This window comes from Cydia amplana, chromosome 22 (assembly GCF_948474715.1).
Source record: "Cydia amplana chromosome 22, ilCydAmpl1.1, whole genome shotgun sequence".
Lineage (NCBI taxonomy): Eukaryota > Metazoa > Arthropoda > Insecta > Lepidoptera > Tortricidae > Cydia > Cydia amplana.
This window is the reverse complement of record NC_086090.1, coordinates 8,099,370-8,121,177: the sequence shown is the minus strand read 5'-3', so window position 1 is coordinate 8,121,177 and position 21,808 is coordinate 8,099,370. Positions and strand designations below refer to the sequence as shown.

The window sequence follows — 21,808 nt, the reverse complement described above, 5'->3', positions numbered from 1 at the left end:
AACTACTATTTAGATTTAAATTAATATAGTAACAATAGTATCTCCCTTTCAAATTAGGTTATTAGTAAATATAAATACCTAGGATACCTAGGTACTCTCAGGTATATATGACATATACATAGTTTATATCGTACATGTGCATGGCTGAAAATAGTGCCTAGGGAGTGGTCCAGTATTGATTTATAATAGTGCTTCCATCTATATTGAAATGTCATTACTTGATTATGTGAAATTACTTAAAGAAAATATTAGTTTTATTGTAATGTTTAGTACAGTTAAAAGAGTCCTTGAAGTATAATTTGTAGTAGGTATCAGAAATAAATTAATTATATCTCTGTTATGGGTTGAACTGTCGTCAATAAGTAAGACATTTTTTGTTTTTTCTTAATAGGTATCTAAACTTTTGATTTAATATGGTTTTCATTTGAATAGTGTAAATAAAACCACATCTAGTGTTTAAAGGAGTTTGGGCTATTACAAAATGAGTAGTTAACAAAAAAAAATGCAGTGTTCATTTGTTATTCTAGTGTGTAAATCCAATACAGGCGATAAATAAATAATTTTTGCTACACCCTTTCCAGGGTCCATGTATGTAACATCTATACAATGGTATGCAAATAAAGATCTCTATCTCTATCTATAAATTAAATTAAACCAGAAAAGTCAATTATGACCCCGTAATTAATTTTTGAAAATTTACTGAGCAGCAATGTACTGCAAAACTTAAATAAACCTAATGAGATAAGAGCTTTTCATAGGAACTGCCAACAAGCATTGATAGTTACTTTAAAAAGCTTGTATCTTGTAACTTGTGTATTGCTTTACATTGCGGGCCAAGACAAGACAAGAATGCGCCACACCCAGCCGGGGACATGCCCGCTCCGGACTAGCCGGCATACCAGGGGACGAAATTTGTGGGGAGTGACACGCTCTGGGATGGGGAAGGGATCATTAGAATCAGCCGGCTATGCAGCCTCAAGCCAATATTGGAAAGTTAGGAGGGGTAGGTTATGTCGTCGAAGGAGAGCGTTGGTGACATGCTGCTCGTCGTTTCCGCTCGGTCTTCGAGATATCTTGTATCAAGTAGGGTCGATGTCGTCTTGAGGTGCCGTTTGCTCGTCGATTCGAGGTGTTGGTTCTTCTTCGTCTGATTCGCTGGCGGTTTCGTCCAGTTGATATATTTCTCCTGCTGCTTTGATGAATTCTCCTCTATCATCTGCCATGTTGATCCACTCAGAGGGATGCCTGGTGTAATACGCCATGTCCTGTGTCAGTGAGTTTTTCCAAGTGTACCTAGATTGGTCTGCCAGCTTTAAGTTCACTGGCTCTATAGCTATAGGCGGCTTCTAGAAGGTGCGGTTTTGGCCGTCTTAGGATGTGTCCTAGGTAGCAATTCGGAGGCATTTAATCCTTTTGGTTATTGTTTTGCCGTTCAATATATCGCGAACCTTGGGTCGCGGCGTTGTTCCTGACATTTACTAACCGTACCCGATATTTAGTAACCATCTGTTTTATTATGTTCACGCCGGCGTCCTGTAGATGAAGACAATGGCAGGCAAACAACCGTTGCGTCCTATGGTCTTGGGTAATGTATCGCTGTTAATGACCGTATTTTGTAGAAATATTATGAATGGTGCCAGATGTGTACTCTTTTCCAACTAAATTGCGTTGGTATTCTTTAAAACAATTTACCTTGATAGGTACTGGGGAGATAGTTTCAAAGAAATAGCCCCTTTTTTTGAGCGGCGGATGTGAATATTTCGGTATTTCCAGGGAGCGATATGCCTTCGGGTGGTGAGTTGGTAAAGTAGGTAGGTACCAAAGATCGTTATTGTTGTGTGTCAGTTATAATATAATATAATGTATTTTATGATCATTGGTTCTCTGGAATACAATGTTGCGGTGTAATCTTGCGTTATATGCTGACTGCGTATATATTATTCTGTATAGTATACGATTGATGCCTTGATAAGGTAAAATAGTTTAATCTTTTTTTAATGCAGAGCAATAGAACAAAACTATGTTCGTAAATAAAAACTGACAAAATTGGCTATGCTCTGATAGGCTAGATCTGCTATCCTGATAGTACAATATAATCGCGCTTTGAGCCAAAGTTGACTCGGTGGTGGTAGCTAGAGGTGCTGAAATGAAGGCTAACAAAATAAGGCGTCACTAATGCTAGATTAGATGAGACTAGGTACGTAACTGAAATAAACTAGTAGGTAGGTATAGGTGGTGGACTACTTACATTAGATACCTATGTACCTAAACTAGAGTTAGAAAAATAAGGCGTAGGTAAGTACAGGGTTAGATGAAATAAAGTATATAACTGAAATAAACTAAATAGTAGGTAAGTGATCTGCCTTCCTTACCTAAAACGATATGATCGCGGCAGAAGCCAAGCCCAGTAGGTGGTGGTGTAAATTAAAGCTACCAAAATAATGCGTCGCAACTAGATTAGATGAAACTAGGTATTTAACTGAAATAAATTCATTCAATAATGAACTAGTGAATTTAATTTATATTCTAAAAACTGTGTTTTCCTAGGTGCCATTGCAAGATATTTGCCTGTGTGCAATACCTGATCTATATTTGATCTATATTATACTGTTTATGGACTGCTAACTACTGGTAGTCGGTTGAAGGTGATACCTACGTGTGTCTTCCTATGTTATTTATTCGCTTATTTAAGGGTATTAAGATTAACGGGCGATTGTCGATGAGTAGTCAAGTCAAAATATGTCTAGGTTATAATATTATGTATCTCTAGATCAGTGTGGTATTACGGGCCTAGCTACTTAGGGTATAGGAATATAGGCTTAATACTTGGGCACATCTAGCCTTTGAGCAAACAGATTTGGAGCGATCTCACCAAATTTGGCCGTGGTGTAGGCGGGGACGACAGTCACCGCGTCGCGACGTTGGACCGCTGATGCAGCAGCGATCGTACGATTGTCGCGGTTGGCTTGCGTAGGCACGGACGGCACACAGATTAACGCACTTCACTTAAATATTATATAATTGGGATGCACTGATAAACGAAACTATAAACACTTTCACGGAATGCTGGAATTGAGTAAGCAAGCGTCGCGAAAGCTATGGTTAGCGCGAGACGACTCTTAGGTGTTCTATTGCTTTACATTGCGGGCCAATTCAATTTATTTCTAAGCAAAATTTTTCTTGATACACTTCTTAGGTCCTATGCTAACCCCTGTTTAAACTGTATTATAGTGTACACCAGGGATGTTGCGAACATCCGCATCCGCGGAACTTCCGCATTATTTTCAACATCCGCATCCGCATGAAATTGATGCGGAGCTTATGCGGATGCGGATGTCGAATGTTTATTAAATATAACGCACCTATATTCTTGCTCAAATACTAAACATTTCGTTTTTTTTTATAAAAAAAATACTAAAAATGTAATATTTGACGTTTTCTAAGTACCTAATCTTGACATCCCTTCATGTTCATTCATGTCAAAAAATCTGCATCCGCAACATCCCTGGTGTACACTTCTAAAACCTATTACCTATCCAAAATAGACTTTAAATGGAAGGAAAAAAAGTGACTACAATAGTCAATCCTTGATATTACAGAGCACTCCACCCGCTCTGCCTCGCAAACTGCTCCCCTCGTCCAAAGGAGTGGAGAATGCAAAGAAGCGGCTCCGAGCATTTTCTATCCAGAAGAAGACACCTATTGCAGCTGTCCCGCTGGCCAAGCCGGCAAGTTCAGCTGCGGGGACAGGTGTGTACTTTGATAACATGTAATTATGTACTTGATTATTATTAGAAAACTTTTATTATGTAAACTATTTAAGGAAAAATGTGACGTTCCACGGCAAAAGGTACCTTATGGCACTTAGCGCTTACGTCGCATAGGGCCGCAATAATAATAGCGCGCGGCAGCGGAGCGGCGTTAATAATAGCGTAAGCGCCAATGGCCATAAGGTACCTTTACCCGTGGGACGTCACAAATAAAGGCTTAAATAAATAAATAAATTTTGTACTACTGGAGTCTATTTAGAACTAAGAGCCTGTGTGCACCACACTTTTTTAACGCACCGTTGATGCGTTCACTTTGAATGCGAGGAAAATATACAGAAATATCAAATATTTAAGTAACTTTCTTCTGCTTAAGCACGACTTACACATCAACTTTAAGAGCATGAGAAGTGAAGAGAACTTTAAAGGCTTCGGCTACAGGCGCGTTTTCCGGGCGGGGCGTGAGCGTTTTGTATATAAAAGCGGCGCGCCCCGCTCACGCCGCGCCCGGAAAACGCGCCTGTGTGACGAAGCCTTTATAATGGGAATGTATCATGCAAGGCTAATGTATAAAAATAAAAAAAGCCTTTTATTTCATCATCTTCCTCGCGTTGTCCCGGCATCGGCATTTTGCCACGGCTCATGGGAGCCTGGGGTCCGCTTGGCAACTAATCCCAGTAATTGGCGTGGGCACTAGTTTTACGAAAGCGACTGCCATCTGACCTTTCAACCCAGAGGGTAAACTAGGCCCGTGTTGGGATTAGTCCGGTTTCCTCACGATGTTTTCCTTCACCGAAAAGCGACTGGTAAATATCAAATGATATTTCGTACATAAGTTCCGAAAAACTCATTGGTACGAGCCAGGGTTCGAACCCGCGACCTCCGGATTGCAAGACGCACGCTCTTACCGCTAGGCCACCAGCGCTTCCAAAAAAAGCCTTTTATTTATGGTAAAGTTATTCTTCATAATGAAATTTAGAAATAAAACTATTAAAACGGATTATATCGCGTATATTTAATTTATACTACATCCCGACGTTTCGAACCCTTTACAGCGTTCGTGGTCAACTACTATGTGCAATGTGCAAAACTACTCACTTACAAAATAATGAACCATCATAAACTATAAATTTTAAGGCTAGTTATACATAATTTCATTCCATAGCCAGTTTGGCCCCGCAGTAGTGACAATTTCATCCTAATGTCAGGCGTGGCTCACTCCGCGATTTCGTCGCTTTGCTACAGGTAGCTAAAAGTACATCCGTTCCGCCCCAATTTTGTGGAAAGCCATAAGCCGCGCGTGGCGCTGTCGCCGCCTAGCGGCCATATCTGTGCTGATCGTAACAGACGCGTTTTGTTAGAGAGTGAGTCTTCTGTACTTAGTACTATTATTTATTCTGTGCTAATGTATGTATGTATTAAGGTTTAATGAAATTATTTCAGGTACCACAGTGTTGATCGGTAAGCTGTCGAGTGTGAAGCCCGTACCCCCCAAGGTTGTTGAAGATGAGACCAAGAAGTTACCGAAGCCACCTAAACCTGGAGCTTACAGAAAGAATTTCCAGGGTGGGTAATCTGTTTGTGTAATGTTGAAACAGCTAACGGCCTTCTCATAGTAACAAGTTACAGTTTAGCTTAATTAGTTAGTTTTACTGGGCATTTTACCGCAAGTCGACAACCAATGTGCCTATTTTGCTTGAAAAACTACTCTAGCCACTCTACATGAAGCCAGGCAGTGCCTTCAGGTTGCTAACTGCCTCCTTCAGTGTGCATGAAGTTCCTAGGTATTGGTACCTTTTAGCTTATTATGTCTAATTGTTGTGGTTTTATTCATAAACGCCTCTTAAGCATAGATGGTAGGATCCTAAATATCCTCATATACTTGGTCAACCAGATCTTGACAGTAGAAAAAGGCGGCAAATTTGAAAAAAGTAGGCGCGAAGGGATATCGTCACATAGAAAATTTGAATTTCGCGCCTTTTTTTACTGACAAGATTCGGTTGACCAGCTATAGATGTGCTATACCCGTGCGTCCGTGAGGGCCAATTTATTTGTTTGTTGCCCACCATAATCCATACTAATTTACGGTGGGGAATAAAAACAAATGTGAGACTGTGACAAGGACAAACAATAATAGCGCTTTCGCTGCTACTCTTACTGAAAGATACATAAGACTATCCAATTCGGTCATTTCCCCCCACACCTCATGCCTGATCCAGTTATACTAGATTCATGCTCTTAAGTCTATCAAGCCCTTGATAATCGTTTGTCCTTATCCGTCATTGACATTTAGAGAGGGACACAATTTAAACAAGGTTTGCTAAGTTTTATGAACATATTATGGGCTGCGCGACACGTCGTGCGCGTGAAGTGGACAGAAATATATGATAGCCTGTGTGGTCAAGTCTTTATCAGTGTTTTTAGTGTTCCGCACCTGAAAAGGAAAAAACGGAACCCTTATAGGATCACTCGTGCGTCTGTCTGTCCGACCATCCCCCCCCCCCCCCCCCCCTTTATCTCCGAAAGTACTGGGTCTAAAATTTTGGAAAAAATATACAAAATAGTTCTTTACCTATAGATGACAGGAAAACCTATTAGAAATGTGGAGTCAAGCGTGAGTCGGACTTAATCAACGGAACCCTTGGAACGCAAGTCCGACTCGCACTTGGCCGGTTTTGTGGTTATTAACCTTTTGGACGCCAATGACCGATATATCCGCACCGCAGGTTCAACGCCAAAGACCGATTAATCGGTCACAGACCACAGAGCAACATAGACCTACGTGCATATGCATAAAGTCCAATTTCAGTTTTGACACTTCGGTGACGTGGCGTCAGCGTGACAGCTTTTGTGTTTGACACGGCGTCGAAAAGGTTAAAACTAGGCCCCTCTTACAATACTTTTAATAATTTCTTGACACAAAAATACAGGGTTCCTGTGCAACTGGTATGAGCCAAGGGTTGAAATCTTCTGGATTCCATTTTATAGAATAACCCTTCTTCCACAGACTCGTACACGGAGCTGCAGAAACGCACGCTCGCCGAAATTGAGGACATGAAGCGTAAAATGGAGTTGGTGGACCTGGGCATCCCGCTGGGGCTCATCTGCCCTAGCGCCACCAACGACCAGGCCATGCCCACTAAAGCCATGCCACCGATCAAGACCTTCCTTGGTAAGTTAGTTGTAAGCCTAGGTTATAACCTGAAGGCCGCTTGCTTTGTGTTAGAACCAGGGATGTTGCGAATATCCGCTAGGGTGTTTCACTTTTGTATGGAGAAAAAAGAGTTGTGATATTTTTCCTGACTTTGCTCACCAATCGAGTCTCCCCACTCTAAAAACGATCTATTTCAATTTTCATAATAATCGATTAACGTTTAAAAGTTGCACAAATTGAAAATGTGGAGGGAGAACCCCATACATTGCGTGAAAATTAACTATTTTTTTTAATAACAAAATACAATGAACTGATACTAAAATCTAATGAAAAAACTGAATTTTGCGTCTAAAACACGATAAAACCACTTTTCCTTTGAAAACAGGTGGAAAAACTGAAAAATCTTAATTAGAACATTTATCGAGTAACCAAAATCCATGTTAACTACTAATTTTAAAATTAAAATTCATTTATATGTAGAAGGTTCAGTATCACACTACTCACCGCTTTGATGGTAGCCGCTTAAACCATTTTCTACCCTCCGATGTAGAGTTGTTGGTTATTTGAGAAAACTTTGTTGATGTTGTGCAACCTCTAAATATTCACCGATTTAATTTTTTTTTGGTATATAATATTTTTTATTCAGGAAGAACCAGAATTCGAGCAAAGTCAGATGAAAATCGAAAATTCGGAAAAATGAAACACCCTAATATCCGCATCCGCAACCGCGGAACTTCCGCATTATTTCCAACATCCGCATCCGCATACAATCGATGCGAAATCTAATGCGGATGCGGATGTGGAACAGGTCGGTACAGGAACGTCTTAGCAGCGGCGTAAGTGTTAGCCTGCTAGGGAATTTAGTCATTAGCCAAAATAATCTATTAGAAATGTGCAGTCAATTATTGTACCCTTGGAACGCGAGTCCGACTCGCACTTGGCCGGTTTTTTTTAATAAAAATTACTAAAACGTAGCATTTGACGTTTTTTATGTACCTTTGGCATCCGCAACATCCCTGGTTAGAACTCCTATACGGGTTTCGTTACATTGTGGTATTTGTCAATTTCTTGAAATAGGTACCTACCTAATTAACTTGCATGCGAGTTATCGCACCGTCTATTTAAACCTTTATTATATTTCGACTGGGTTCTTATGAGCTTTTGCATTTACGTCTACAACATCAACTGCAGGCCAGAGCACATCGATTGCGTGTGCGTAGACGTACACGTGAGCCATAATAGGGAGTATTACTGCAATGTTTTGCCGCCAGAGTGCAGCACTAGCGCCATTAGTAAACCATAGAGTAACTTATACATACTGTACCTTAAACTGTTTTTTGACAAGTTTTCACAGACAATCAAATATGACATGATACATCAAGGCGGTTTGTTTAGAAAGGGCCTACCGGGAAACGCGAAATTGAAACTCAGCTATCTGCCTCTTTATCGCGCGAATATGCAAGAGTAATAGAGAGGTTAGATAACCAAATTTCGACTCTCTCGTTTGCGGTAGACCCTTACATAATGACTATTGTGGCAGTGGCGCCCCCTACGCAGAGTTTCGCGTAATATTCCCTATTATACTATTGCTTGCAAATTTTACTATTGGACATTGATTTTACTGAATTATGTTTGGTTATTTGTTAAAAATAAAGGAAAAGCCACCAAGTATTTTTTTATTTTCATAATATAGCAAGGTAACTAGATGTCACTTATTATAAAATTGCATAATATATACTTTTCTTTTGCATTTGTTTGATGGTTTCTTCGGTTCATTGTTTTTAAATTTATATTTATGCACTGTTTGATATCATGTTTTGCACTAATCAAATGTTCTAACTATTAATTTTTTTGGTGTGCATTATAGTGGATCCCAGTAATTCCCGCGAATTTTAATATTGTCCCCATTCCAATTTTTTTAACGAGATTTTTTTAGTTGGCTGTTACGATCTAAAAAGCTATGATGTTCATAACTATTTTGTGAATAAGTCAATATACCCGAGCTCCGAGGATTTTTAGGGGCGCTACGCTTCTTCACAGCTTACCGTGGGGCTTAGTCTATTTGTGTAAAACCATAGAGAAATATAGGTAGTAAGACAAGAGTGCTCACTCCATACATCAGTTAGACTATTAATTTCAGTGTCTACATCTAGCATCGAGTAGCGGAACTATCAGTACTGCTACTTGACAATAGATGTAGCAGTACTGATAGTTCCGCTACTCGATGCTAGATGCTGATAGTCTTTTTGGTACTAAAACTGATGTATGGAGTGAGCAATCTATGTATTTTTTTCTCTATGGTAAAACTGTCCTATAATATTTATTTTTTTATTTTATTTTAAGACACACCTTCCCGCTTTCTGTGGTCAAAAATTTTCGGAGCTCGTGCACAGCTTGAATTTAGATAACAGTCAACTATCTTATTCTTACCGGCGTCGGCTCGTCGTCAACGGGTTCTAATGATTGTTCAAGAATGGTTTCAGATATCCTCCTAAGGCCCAAGGTCCTACCCATAGTACTTATTAACTTTCTTATTCAGACCCAGCTCCTACAACAATTGAGTAGTCATATATTAGCGTACCACGGTCCAACCAGTAGGACTTAATAGAAAACCCATTTAAAATTTTGCGCTTATCGAAATTGGCGTGTACGAACTTCTAAAGGACTGTTTTGTTTTGTCTGTGAGCCCTTTAACAAGTTCGTAAAAAAAATTCAAAGTGCTGTACAAGGTGCTGTATAAGTACAATAACATTAAAAAAAGTATTTTAAGTACTTGGGTCTGAATGAGTATAAAACAATAGTACTACTGGTAGGACTACGGGTCGTACTGACTACATACTCAATTTTTTGTTGGGCCTTAGGAGGATATGATAGTTAGTTGAATTACAATTGTATTGCTATAACTGCGTAGGTAGTGGTTATCTCTCGCATTTATTCAGGCTAATGGCTCATTTAGACGGCGCACGCTCTAGGGTCTAGCATGCGATTTTAGTTACATTGCGCACCATTGAGGTTACAACAATTCCGCCGACCGATCAAATAACGCAATGTAATGAAAGTCGCATGCGAGTTCTCGCACCGTCTAAATGAGCCCTAATTCGGAGTTCGAGGGACCCGCAAGTCTGCAGTTCGTTTTAATACTATTACTGTGTATAGAAACACACCCTCATAATTTGGGAAATAAAAAACATAGCGTAAGTCGAAAGATGGAAATATAAAGTGAGTCCACACTTGAGCAACCTTTTACATCCCGGAGTCGGCGCCTGAATGCCTCGCTGTCTGTATCTAACCCTCTCCCTTGCACCTGTGTAACCGTCCCCCTCACGCATGCTTCAGCCCGCAGGCTCCGAGTCGCGCCGGCGCTGCGCCCGCGCCGCCGGGGTATGGGGTACCTTGTCTACTTTTATTTTATGGGTGTATCGACTTTTTCTTATCACTAAGTCGTTTCCATGCTTAGACACAAAGCCTTTTAGAACGTCTCTTCTTACAAAATCAGCTACTGTTGTTTCTTATTTGACTGACTGGACATAATAACAATAAGAAAAAGTCGTCCCACCCTTATGCTTGCTTGTGCATGTCGATGGTAGCTATAAGTTATATTAAGGTTAGTTAGTAGTTATTTAATAAAATAAAGAGAAATCTGAGACACTAAAGAAATAAGTACCCATACAACAAAATTGTATAATTCTTGGTAGATTTTATTCATTCAAAATTAAAATTGCTCTCAAGTAGTTAGTCCTGAATACTCCTAAAATTGTGTTTACATTAGTAAAGTGAAATTTCAGATGCGAGTAAAGTTGACGAGATAATCAGAGACGCAAAGAAAGCGAGGGCCGAAGGTAAAAAGTTCAAATTCGACTACCAGAAGATTCTGCCCGACTACGATAACCCCTTCCAACGTAAAATTAAAGATGACGGCGAGAAGGAAAAAGAAGACCCTGCGGAAAAAGAACAGACACACAAGTCCCCTCGTCCTCCAAAACTTAACAGAATATCTGTCAGCAGAAGTAGGGATAGTAAGAGGAAAAGTGACAGATACGAGAATTCCAGGAGACATTCTGACAGATATGATAGACCTAGAAAAAGCGATAGGGATAGGTATAGAGAGAAACATACTGATAAGAGTAAAGAAAGGGATTCTAAGAGAGAAACTAAAGAATCAGCAAAAAGCGGAGGGTCAGAGAATGTAGTCGAACAAGACCCTAAAGAGACGGACGTTAATCTCAGCGATTACTTGGTGTGTGACAGTTGGTCGTTGGACAACGATGACAAAACCGCAAGCCCTCATGTTGACGACAAATCTAAATCGACTCCTACAAAAGAAAAGAAATCCAAAGACGATAAAAATACTACAAGAGATTTAGATAGAAAGAAAGAGGATTTGGAGAAAGAAGCAATTTTAAAAGCAGTCGACAGCCCGAGTCTGAAAAAGATGGAGAAACTACAACCTGTTATAGATTGCTTTGAATTTGAAATAGATCCTAATGAAGACGACATATTGTTTGATGAGGATTCTAAACCAGAAGACTTTGCTAAAGTCAAACCTAAGAAAAGCTTCGATTACAACCAAGATACGAACATGTCTGACAGTTTAGCTGATGACAATTTCCTAGAATCGGTTATAAATGAAATTAAACAAGAAAATATAAGTGATGACGAAAGTCAAGATAAAGGTTTAGTTGAATACGATTCTCCTGTAGTTGACTTTAAATGTCAAGGCACGCCTGAACTAGATGATGATAGCAGGCAACGTTTAAGTCGAACAAGTGACTATAGCGATAGCTACAGATCTACCGACAGTAAGAGTACTGAAAGTGGATACAGAAGTACAGAGAGTGGTTATACCTCTAAAAGTGACAGACAGAAAAGTTCAGAAAAGAAGAGTAAAGGTAGAAAAGAGAAAACAACGGAGAGAAAGGAGTTTTTGTCGGTGGAGAAAGAAGTTGATGAGCCGGAGAGAAAGGTGTCGAGGTCCACGATAGTGTCGCTGGAGATGTGGGACTTTGTGCTCAAGATATGCCAGCCGCTGCTGTTTCGACATGATAAGACCAACTGTTACAAGTAAGTACCGTTCATTTTATAGCATAGACTACCTACTTATAAGTGCTAATAAATAAATAAATAAATATTATAGGACATTCTTACACAGATTGACTAAGTCCCACAGTAAGCTCAAGAAGGCTTGTGTTGTGGGTACTCAGACAACGATATATATAAATACATAGAAAACAACCAAGACTCAGGAACAAATATCTGTGCTCATCACACAAATAAATGCCCTTACTGGGATTCGAACCCAGGACCGCGGCTTCACAGGCAGGGTCACTACCCACTAGGCCAGACCAGTCGTCAAAATACGTGTAAAGTAGGTAAAATGTAGTGGTCATAATAGACGAAGTGTTTAAAAACAAATATTTGTTGCTATTCTGAGACAAGATTTATTAAACTTTTATATTTCTCTGGTCTGAGGATCGTTGTTTTCATCAGTGGTCGAGAACTAGAGCGAATGAACTGCCCTTTTTTTTTGTTTTTTAAGAGGGGAAATGCTTTACGCATACCACCCGGCGCGGGGATGAACTGCCCTCGATCAACTTATGTCCAGCGCGTTTCTTACAACGGTAGATAATTTTCTTAATGAGCATTCCATGAAAATTATAGGTGTTTCATCTAGTCTTTTTTTAACAAAATTTATTAGGTATTTAAGCAATGCCTAATTGTAGTTCAAAAAATTGGCGTAATTATGAGTACGAGTTGCTTATGTAACGTTTGCTTTAATGCCGAATTTATTTGTCAATTTACGTATTACTAAAATTGAAATGAGGAAAATCTAAATTTGCCAGTTAAAAAAGTCTCGCGTAATGGAACAATATCTGGGAGACCGAGCTTTGCTCGGAAAACATATAAAAACTCAAAAATGAGCGTTTTCCCAGAGATAGCTAGATCGATTTTTCACTCCCGAAAACCCCCTTATAGCAAATTTCATCGTTAGACCCGTTTCCGAGATCCCCGAAATATAATATATATAAATAAATAAATAAACAAGGATTGCTCGTTTAAAGGTATAAGATAAAACGATTAACCCTTCGTTTTCCAGACAAACCCGCGTGCAGCCCTGCGTGTGGTGGGCGGCGCGGCCGACGGCGTGCAGCTGCGTGCGCGGGCGCAGCGTCGTGCTGACCGAGCTGCGCGCGCAGCGCATGGCGCTCGTCGACCGCGTCTACTCCACTGACCAGTGAGTGCACTCCGTCACAGAATAGTACCATAGAGAAAAAAATACATAGAGTGCTCACTCCATACATCAGTTTTAGTACCAAAAAGACTATTAGCATCTAGCATCGAGTAGCGGAACTATCAGTACTGCTACATCTATTGTCAAGTAGCAGTACTGATAGTTCCGCTACTCGATGCTAGATGTAGACACTGAAATTAATAGTCTGAACTGATGTATGGAGTGAGCACTCTATGTATTTTTTTCTCTATGATAGTACTAAGTACAGAAGACTCACTCTCTAACAAAACGCGTCTGTTACGATCAGCACAGATATGGCCGCTAGGTGGCGACAGCGCCACGCGCGGCTTATGGCTTTCCCCAAACTTGGCGCGGAACGGATGTACTTTTAGCTACCTGTAGCAAAGCGACGAAATCGCGGAGTGAGCCACGCCTGACTCCGCTACCTTACTTTACGGGGCACATTTGTTTCCCATAAAGTTTTAAGTCATAATGTTTTGTTTGTCATATTTTTTTTTGTTTCTATTATTACAGTTGTAGGTCCTCGCTTTCAATACGGGCGGCCTATAACTGTTATTACTTTGTTACATTATTTTTTATGAATGTATTATTAGTCAGTTTATTTAGGTATATAAAATATTATATTTGTTTGTCATATGTTTGTCATATCATTAGTCATAAAACTGAAACCGTTAGATTTTCAGGATTTTCGTTAGGTTATCCTATAGATAGGTTAGGTTTGGTTAGGTTTGTTATATGGAAATCCTGAAAAATGACGCGTTTCTGAACCAAATGAATTATGACTAACGAAAATGCGGGCAAACAATACATTATGACTTAAAACTTTTTCGGGAACAATAGAGACCCTTAAGGCTTCGTCACACAGGCGCGTTTTCCGGGCGGCGCGTGAGCGGGACGCGCCGCTTTTACATATAAAACGCTCATGCGCCGCTCACGCCCCGCCCGGAAAACGCGCCTGTGTGACGAAGCCTTTACTGTACACTTGTACAGTGTACATACAGATGGACATAGCATAGCATAGCGCATGGTGGGATCGAATCGGCTGACGAACGGACTGATCATTTTGCGGCTTGGCGCGGATCGGCCCTGTCGGAGATTATTATTATTACTAGTATCAGTAGTGTAAGGCCTGAGTGGACGCTCGGAGCGGAGCGTTCGGCGGGGCGTGCAGCGTGGCGTCGAGCTCCCAAGGGATGTGAGCAGCGTGCACTAAGGCCGCTCCTATACGTGCGCATTTGTTTAACATGCACACCGCACGCCCCGCCCCGCTGCACGCCCAACTCGAGCGTCCACTCAGAAGGCCTACCGCGAACCACGCTCGACGTGTTTCCTCTCTGTCGCACTTGTAAATTCGTACGTAAGTGTGACAGGGAGGCAATATGTCGAACGTGGTTCGCGGTAGGCCCTCAGGCCTTACACTTATAGATATACAGAATAACAAGGTTGGTTAGTTATACCCTGTCAAGCCGTTTCCGTCAGTAGAAAGGAGCGGCATATTTAAAAAATTTAGGCGCGAAGAGTTATCGGCCCATAGATAATGTGAATTACGCGCCTTTTACTACTGACAAACTTGTTTGACTGGCTATAACTTATTTTAAAAAAATGTTAAGTTTTAATTAAAAAGGGACTTATTCATTGTGTATATAGACGAAAATAGACTGGCTTAGCAGCGGGCTTTAGGCATGATGATTAGATTTTTTTCATGTGTTATACTTGTAAGTCCCGTTTTAATTAATTAACATGTATTACATATAGTAAGCATATTTAGAACAAAAATAAGACTGAAACAAAAAATAAATTTAGTAAATTACCTTCAATAGGGTATTTGACTGTATTTAAAATAAATTATTTTACACCATGCATGAAATAAAGCACCAGAAGATTAATAGAGAAACGTAGGCAGCAGTTATTTTTAGACACAATTTCTATTTTAAAACTCGTATAAAACTATAAAGAGTAGGTAATTTGACTGTGACGTCACATGCTAGTGTTTCATATAAATTCCATACTAGCAAAATCGTTTTGACAGTTCGAAAAAGAAACTGATTTGACTAGTAGTCAAATACCCTATTGTTCGAGTATAGTTCAATGCAAAGGGAAATCCTACATCGCGCTTGTATTTTTTATTTCAGTACAATACGGTAAGGCGCTCCGCAAGCGTGCATATAATTGCATCAGGCAGGGCAGACCATCTTATTTTCTATAACAGAGTACTAACAAAACATTATACTTTGGTAAGCTTTTAATTTCTTTTTTTTTTATCCATAATTTGTAAACCTTCCAACAGATTTAAGTTATAACAAAACGGTAGTCAACATGTTTATGCCAAAATTAAAATATAGTAATAGTGTTGGTTTGTCTTTTTAATATTTAAAGATGTCGTTTTTCTACAGGAGGTAATTACAATTTACAATTTATTTATTATTTTTATTTTGAACTTGATAGATTACCTGTGCAATATCATTTAGGACTTACAAATTAATTAATTAGTTATATTCGTGAAATGATACTCTGGAAGCCAGATATATTTTATTAACCTATTCCAATAGTTATTATCACTCGAGATATTCTCAATGTAATGTTTTCAGCAACCGAGTAATATGATAAACTTAACAGGATTAATTTTGTATTAAGCAGAAACGTCTGCGAACGATGCTATTAAGCTTCGAAATACACAACACAACACACACAACACAACAATAACAAGATTGTCGACACAGTATACTAAGATATAACTACACATCGGTAACTCGTGGCATTTAGGTGGCACTTAAAAAATTAGTGATGAACACACATCGGTAACTCGTGGCACTTAGGTAGCACTTGACAGTTTCTAACGGACTAGTGATGTGACAATGTCCTTCCTATACGAGTCGAGAAAAAGAAACCACTAAAAAAACCGGCCAAGTGCGAGTCGGACTCGCGCACGGAGGGTTCCGCACCATCAACAAAAAATAGAGCAAAACAAGCAAAAAACGGTCACCCATCCAAGTACTGACCCCGCCCGACGTTGCTTAACTTCGGTCAAAAATCACGTTTGTTGTATGGGAGCCCCACTTATATCTTTATTTTATTCTGTTTTTAGTATTTGTTGTTATAGCGGCAACAGGAAAACATCATCTGTAAAAATTTCAACTGTCTAGCTATCACGGTTCGTGAGATACAGCCTGGTGACAGACGGACGGACGGACGGACAGCGGAATCTTAGTAATAGGGTCCCGTTTTTACCCTTTGGGTACGGAACCCTAAAAAAGGAATTAATTAAACTAATCTTTTAAGTGCTACCTAAATGCCACGAGTTACCGATGTGTAGATATAACCCTAATAATTTCAGGATATCCGACGGCCCGTTCCCGACCAAACGCTGCTGGTATCCCCCCCTAGAGCAGTGCCTCACCGAGAACGTTACTGTATTATCTAGAGAGGAGGTGCTCGCCTCACCGCCTCAAAAAGATGAGGCGTTGCTCCAAAATGAGTCCAGCGCGGAAGGGGCCGCGCTGTGTATAAAGGGGGCCGAGGTGAAGGTCCGCGGGGAGGCCGAGGGGAGGCCGCGGAGGCCCAAGGGGGCCGGCACGCCGCAGCATGGAGACACGCAGTTACTAGATCGAGAATATCAGAGGTACCTAATGATATTAACATGTTTTAGCTTACTTGAAAAAAGTTATTTATAATCAAAAAAAAGTTAAAAGTTATTTAAGGTCGTAAAAATAACTTTTTACAATGATACATGTCTAGACTACTAGAATAGTGCCTCAAGAACGTTACAGTGCTGCCATCTAAAGAGATCATAGGTCCCCGTACCAAAAGGGCTCTAAAGATAGGGCACCGCCCCAAACAGTTTTTTTACTCTAATTTTAGATTATTTAATTTATAAAAATGTTTATTACACATTGTTCTACTGTCAACTTTTTGGTAAGGACGGCTAGGGAATGGAATGCGCTTCCGACATCTGTATTCCCTGAGAAATATGACCTCGGTCTCTTTAAAGCTAGAGTGAATAGGCTATTACTGAACCGGTGAGCTCCATCTTAGACTCTGTCTTCTTTCCATCAGGCGTGACTAGAGCCAATCACCGATTAATTATAAATTTTTTTAAAAAAAAATTGCAGTCAAAAGTAAATTTCCTGCTTCTCTAACCAATGTAACAAATTTTTTCTCAATGTAACAAAATACTGTATTCTTGACTGTCTCAGGTTTATGGAAGCCTTGGAAGTGGCGGAGGCCCAGGTTCAATCCCGCAGCACCACGCCCGTGCGCGCAGAAGACACAGAACAGAAGAGAGCAGAAGAGAAGAAGCTGAGCAGCGAGGGCTGGAGCCAGGAGAGCGAGCTAGATGAGGAGAGTGTGGTGAAAAAGAGGTAACTAAATGTGACGACTTGACACACTTGTATTGAAAAAGTTTTTATTAATTTTCACCTCAGCAGCTCGAACAAGGGTACTTTGCTACTTAAAAACAGTGAGCAAAATCGCATTTTGCTCACTGAATGAGACAAAATGAGCAAAATGCGTATTGCTCACTCAGTGAGCAAAATGCGATTTTGCTCACTGTTTTTAAGTAGCAAAGTACCCTTGTTCGAGCTGCTGAGGTGAAAATTTAATTGTTGGTATATCTTAAGAAAACATGAGTGAATAGAGGTAAGTGATGAAGAAGGAATACATACTTCGGGTTCTCTAATATGTTCTCACTGCTGAGGTGAAAAGTTTTGTGAACTACACGAGATCAAAGTTATTTACATCTCGTGCGCTTTTGAGTCCCTTACTACGCTCAAGATTCTAAATTAGATTCACTCGCTACCCTCGTGAATCTAGTATAGAATCTTTCGCTTGCACGGGACTCAAAATAAGCACTCGAAGAAATATCAAACTTTGATCTCTTGTTGTACAAATAACTATTGTGGCTTTTAAGTACATTACCGTAAGTTGACCCCTAGGAAACTATTGATACTGGATAGGAATAGAACCTGGATAGGAAAATAGCATGTGAAAAATAAAAGTTTTCATTTTCATACTAATTGTATGGGAAAAGTTTTCCTCGATTTGTGGCTTTTCTAGCCGGAAATTTTTTTTTGGTTCCATACAAGCTTTTGATCCTCAATAGGAGTGGGATCGATTGGCATCAAAAAAAAGTTTGTCAAAAAGAGAAGGTGAAGCTGAGCAGCGAGGGCTGGAGAGTGTGCTGAAGAAGAGGTAACTAAATGTGACGTTATCTATGAAAAGGGACCTTGTCGATGGCGCTTACGCCATTATTAACGATGCTCCGATATAAACACAATGCCGCGTGACGCTGTGCGGCGTAAGCGCCATCGACAATAAGGTCCCTTTTCATAGATAATGCCCCAAATAAAAGATGGGCTGAATATGGAGTTGGCCTATTACGAATACTCGGCCGAAAGTTTGGTTGATTTATATCACTAACTAGCGACCCGCCCCGGCTTCGCACGGGTTAAGAAATTATACATAAACCTTCCTCTTGAATCACTATCCATTAAAAAAACCGTATCAATATCCGTTGCGTAGTTTTAAAGATCTAAGCATACATAGGGACAGACAGCGGGAAGCGACTTTGTTTTTTACTATGTAGTGATAAACCATTTGAAAAACGCAGAAAACGCATCAATTACATCAGCGGCTGAAGATAAATCACTCGTACACAATTCCCTAAACATAAACAGGCCAAAAAGCAAGGGAAACGCATTTTTTTTTTTTCAAAATTTTCCAAATAATCATACGCATAAATGTAATAGTACATTATTGTCGAGGCTCGGAAGTAGCTACTTGCAGGCTGAGGATTCGTTTTAAACGGACGACCTTGGGAGTCCGTTTAATTGAATCCGAAGCCAGCAAGTAGCCTTCCAGCCGAGTCATATATAGTGCTTTTCTCAAAAATGGTGCAAGAAATATAAATATTTTACAGAAGCAACGTTCTAATTTTCACAGAAAAAAGGAAAACATTAAAAAGATTTGCTTGCCGCCTTTAAAAAAAAGAAGTGTATTTTTCTGCTGAAAATACGCCAACGTATTTGAGACACCTAAATAGTCGCGGTACCAACATTATAATAATAAGTGCTGATCATCTGTTTGGCTGTTTAATGGACCTATGCCTTCATTTGATATGGCCATTTAAAGTTTTAAAAAGTTTGGAACTCGTTAAGTAATGGAATTTGTATGCAACATTGCAGAGTCGAAATCGAGACTGCAATGTTTTTAACTTTTTAATTTTTTGAATGACTATAAACTACGCACTTCGCGATCTATTTTTTAACCGGCAACGTCGATTTTGCCGTCCATTTTTGAGAAAACAATTTTGTACCTACTATACTTACCACATACGTTTAATTACCTGCCACTATTGTCACTAAAGAAAGGACGGTTAGTACGAGCGTTGCTATCCTACTCGCACATTGACCGCCGGCACCAAGGGCGGGACAGAAATATATATGCGCGTGCGATAGAGATAGGAACAGACGAGTTAATCTACGAAATTCCTCGTTCTAAAGGCTTCGTCACACAGGCAGGTTTTCCGGGCGGCGCGTGAGCGGAGCGCGCCGCTTTTACACATAAAGGCTTCGGCACACAGGCACTGGGCGGGGCGTGAGTGTTTTGTATGTAAAAGCGGCGCGCCACGCTCCCGCCGCGCCCGGAAAACGCGCATGTGTGACGAAGCCTTAAAACGCTCACGCCCCGCCCGGAAAACGCGCCTGCGTGACGAAGCCTTAAGCCTCCTTTCTTTAGAAATCATTTCAATGCATCGCCATCCGCGTTGAACTTGTCGCACCTCACGGACAATCTAACCTGAAGTTAAACTCGCTCTACAACAGAAAACAGAAAGGGGAGAAAGAGAAAGCACGCAAGAGGAAGAGATCCCCCTCTACTCTCTCGTCCGCCACCGACGATGAGGAAGTCAAGAGGAAGAAAGGCAAGAAAAAGGTAAGTACAAGTACATACGGCATTTTGGGGTGGTATCGGGCCTTTGAGCTCCGCATCGACCAAGCATTGATCTATTGTGACGGCCCTTTAATAGTAGTTTATGTGACTGCTACATAATGAGAGGCATTAAAATACGAGTGTGGGTTTAAGAAACGAACGTTAGTGAGTTTCTTAATAGGATCACACGAGTGTTTTAATGCCTAATTATGTACAGTTACATACACTACTTTATCTAAACACACACTCAAAACGAATTAAAAGATAAACTGTACGCCAAATGGCGGTGAATGAAAACTTTTTTCACGCATGTCACACATCCATAGTTTTTTTTTATTCCTAGACTAAAGAATGAAGTCCCTATTCTCATGTCACTCGAGATCAAATATCGTGCGGTTTATATTAAAAATCATACTAAACTGACGTTTCGTATCGATAACTGTTTTAATATCTATGGATACTAGAATAGAGACCCACTTGAGTTTTGACTGCTGTTCCAAATTTAAACTCATAACGATACTAAAAATCTGTAACGTTATAACTACTTATAACATTACAGTACAAATTTTCCTACTACCACAGATAAGAAAGTTTTCATAGTAAAATTGGTTTTAATAAAGCTGGTCATTTCCTACGGTTTCGAACGCATTATAGAGCACTAATGACATGTGTGTAGATAAAGTTCATTACTACTGATTCTTTGGGCCGTAATGTTCTGTACCTCATAGGGTTGCAATCAGGGATGTTGCGAACATCCGCATCCGCAACCGCGGAACTTCCGCATTATTTTCAACATCCGCATCTGCATCCGCATCCGCATAAAATCGATGCGGAGCTTATGCGGATGCGGATGTCGAACAAGTCAGTACATGAACGTCTTAGCGGCGGCGTAAGTGCTAGGTAATTTCGTCATTGCCTATAAGTCCTATCACGAAATCGTCTAGATCCAGAAAAGTCGGCCAAGTTACTGTTTATTAAATATAACGCACCTATATTCTTGCTCAAATACTGAACGTTTCGTTTTTTTTTAATAAAAAAATACTAAAAATGTAATATTTGACGTTTCCTAAGTACCTAATCTTGACATCCGCATCCGCGGATGTGAGCCTTTAAATATCCGCATCCGCGTCCGCGGATGTCAAAAAATCTGCATCCGCAACATCCCTGGTTGCAATACATGCCGCCCTAAGTACTTCTTTTTGACATTAGTGGTCCACAGGAACAGAGAATGTGAATTGCAGTCTCCTCTGACTCCTGGCGAAACCTGCATGTCGCATCTTGTTTCTTGCCAATTTGAAACATGTGTTTGTTCAACTTACAGTGTCCAGTCAGTATTCTAGTCACCGCGCTGGTTTTGTGCCGTTTTAGTCCTAGAAGCTCCTTAGCAATTTTGCTGTTGAACCCTTTGATTAGAGTTTCGAGTGTTCTTGTCCTTTAACGAACTTCCGCCAATCGATTGCTCACGTTTTTTCTATACGGCACTTACAATGGTACACAGACAAGATATCCTCTAGACTGAGCATAGTAACGCTACCCCCTCTGCCACAAATATACGGTAGTTTTACTCCATCTTCGAGTCAAAGTGTCTTTGTGTGACGTCCGTGTCTTTGAACGGACCAATCACGGCACGGGACTCGCTCACCTCGTCCCCCGCACCCCAGTATTTTTGGCAGCATCGGTTTCCTGAAATAATTGCTCTAAACTCCGTCTAGA

General features: G+C 40.2%; 1 protein-coding gene across 1 annotated transcript in view; it reads left to right on the top strand.

The window, feature by feature from the left end:
* The window catches only part of LOC134658513 (ankyrin repeat domain-containing protein 11-like), a 41,410-nt gene that overhangs the window by 273 nt on the left and 19,329 nt on the right, over positions 1 to 21,808 (top strand). The window contains exons 2-9 of the mRNA XM_063514199.1: positions 3,600 to 3,750; positions 5,211 to 5,333; positions 6,775 to 6,939; positions 10,707 to 11,982; positions 13,016 to 13,153; positions 16,506 to 16,790; positions 17,365 to 17,529; positions 19,990 to 20,098. Of these exons, the coding sequence (XP_063370269.1) occupies positions 3,600 to 3,750; positions 5,211 to 5,333; positions 6,775 to 6,939; positions 10,707 to 11,982; positions 13,016 to 13,153; positions 16,506 to 16,790; positions 17,365 to 17,529; positions 19,990 to 20,098 (2,412 nt within the window). The remainder of the gene's footprint in view (positions 1 to 3,599; positions 3,751 to 5,210; positions 5,334 to 6,774; positions 6,940 to 10,706; positions 11,983 to 13,015; positions 13,154 to 16,505; positions 16,791 to 17,364; positions 17,530 to 19,989; positions 20,099 to 21,808) is intronic.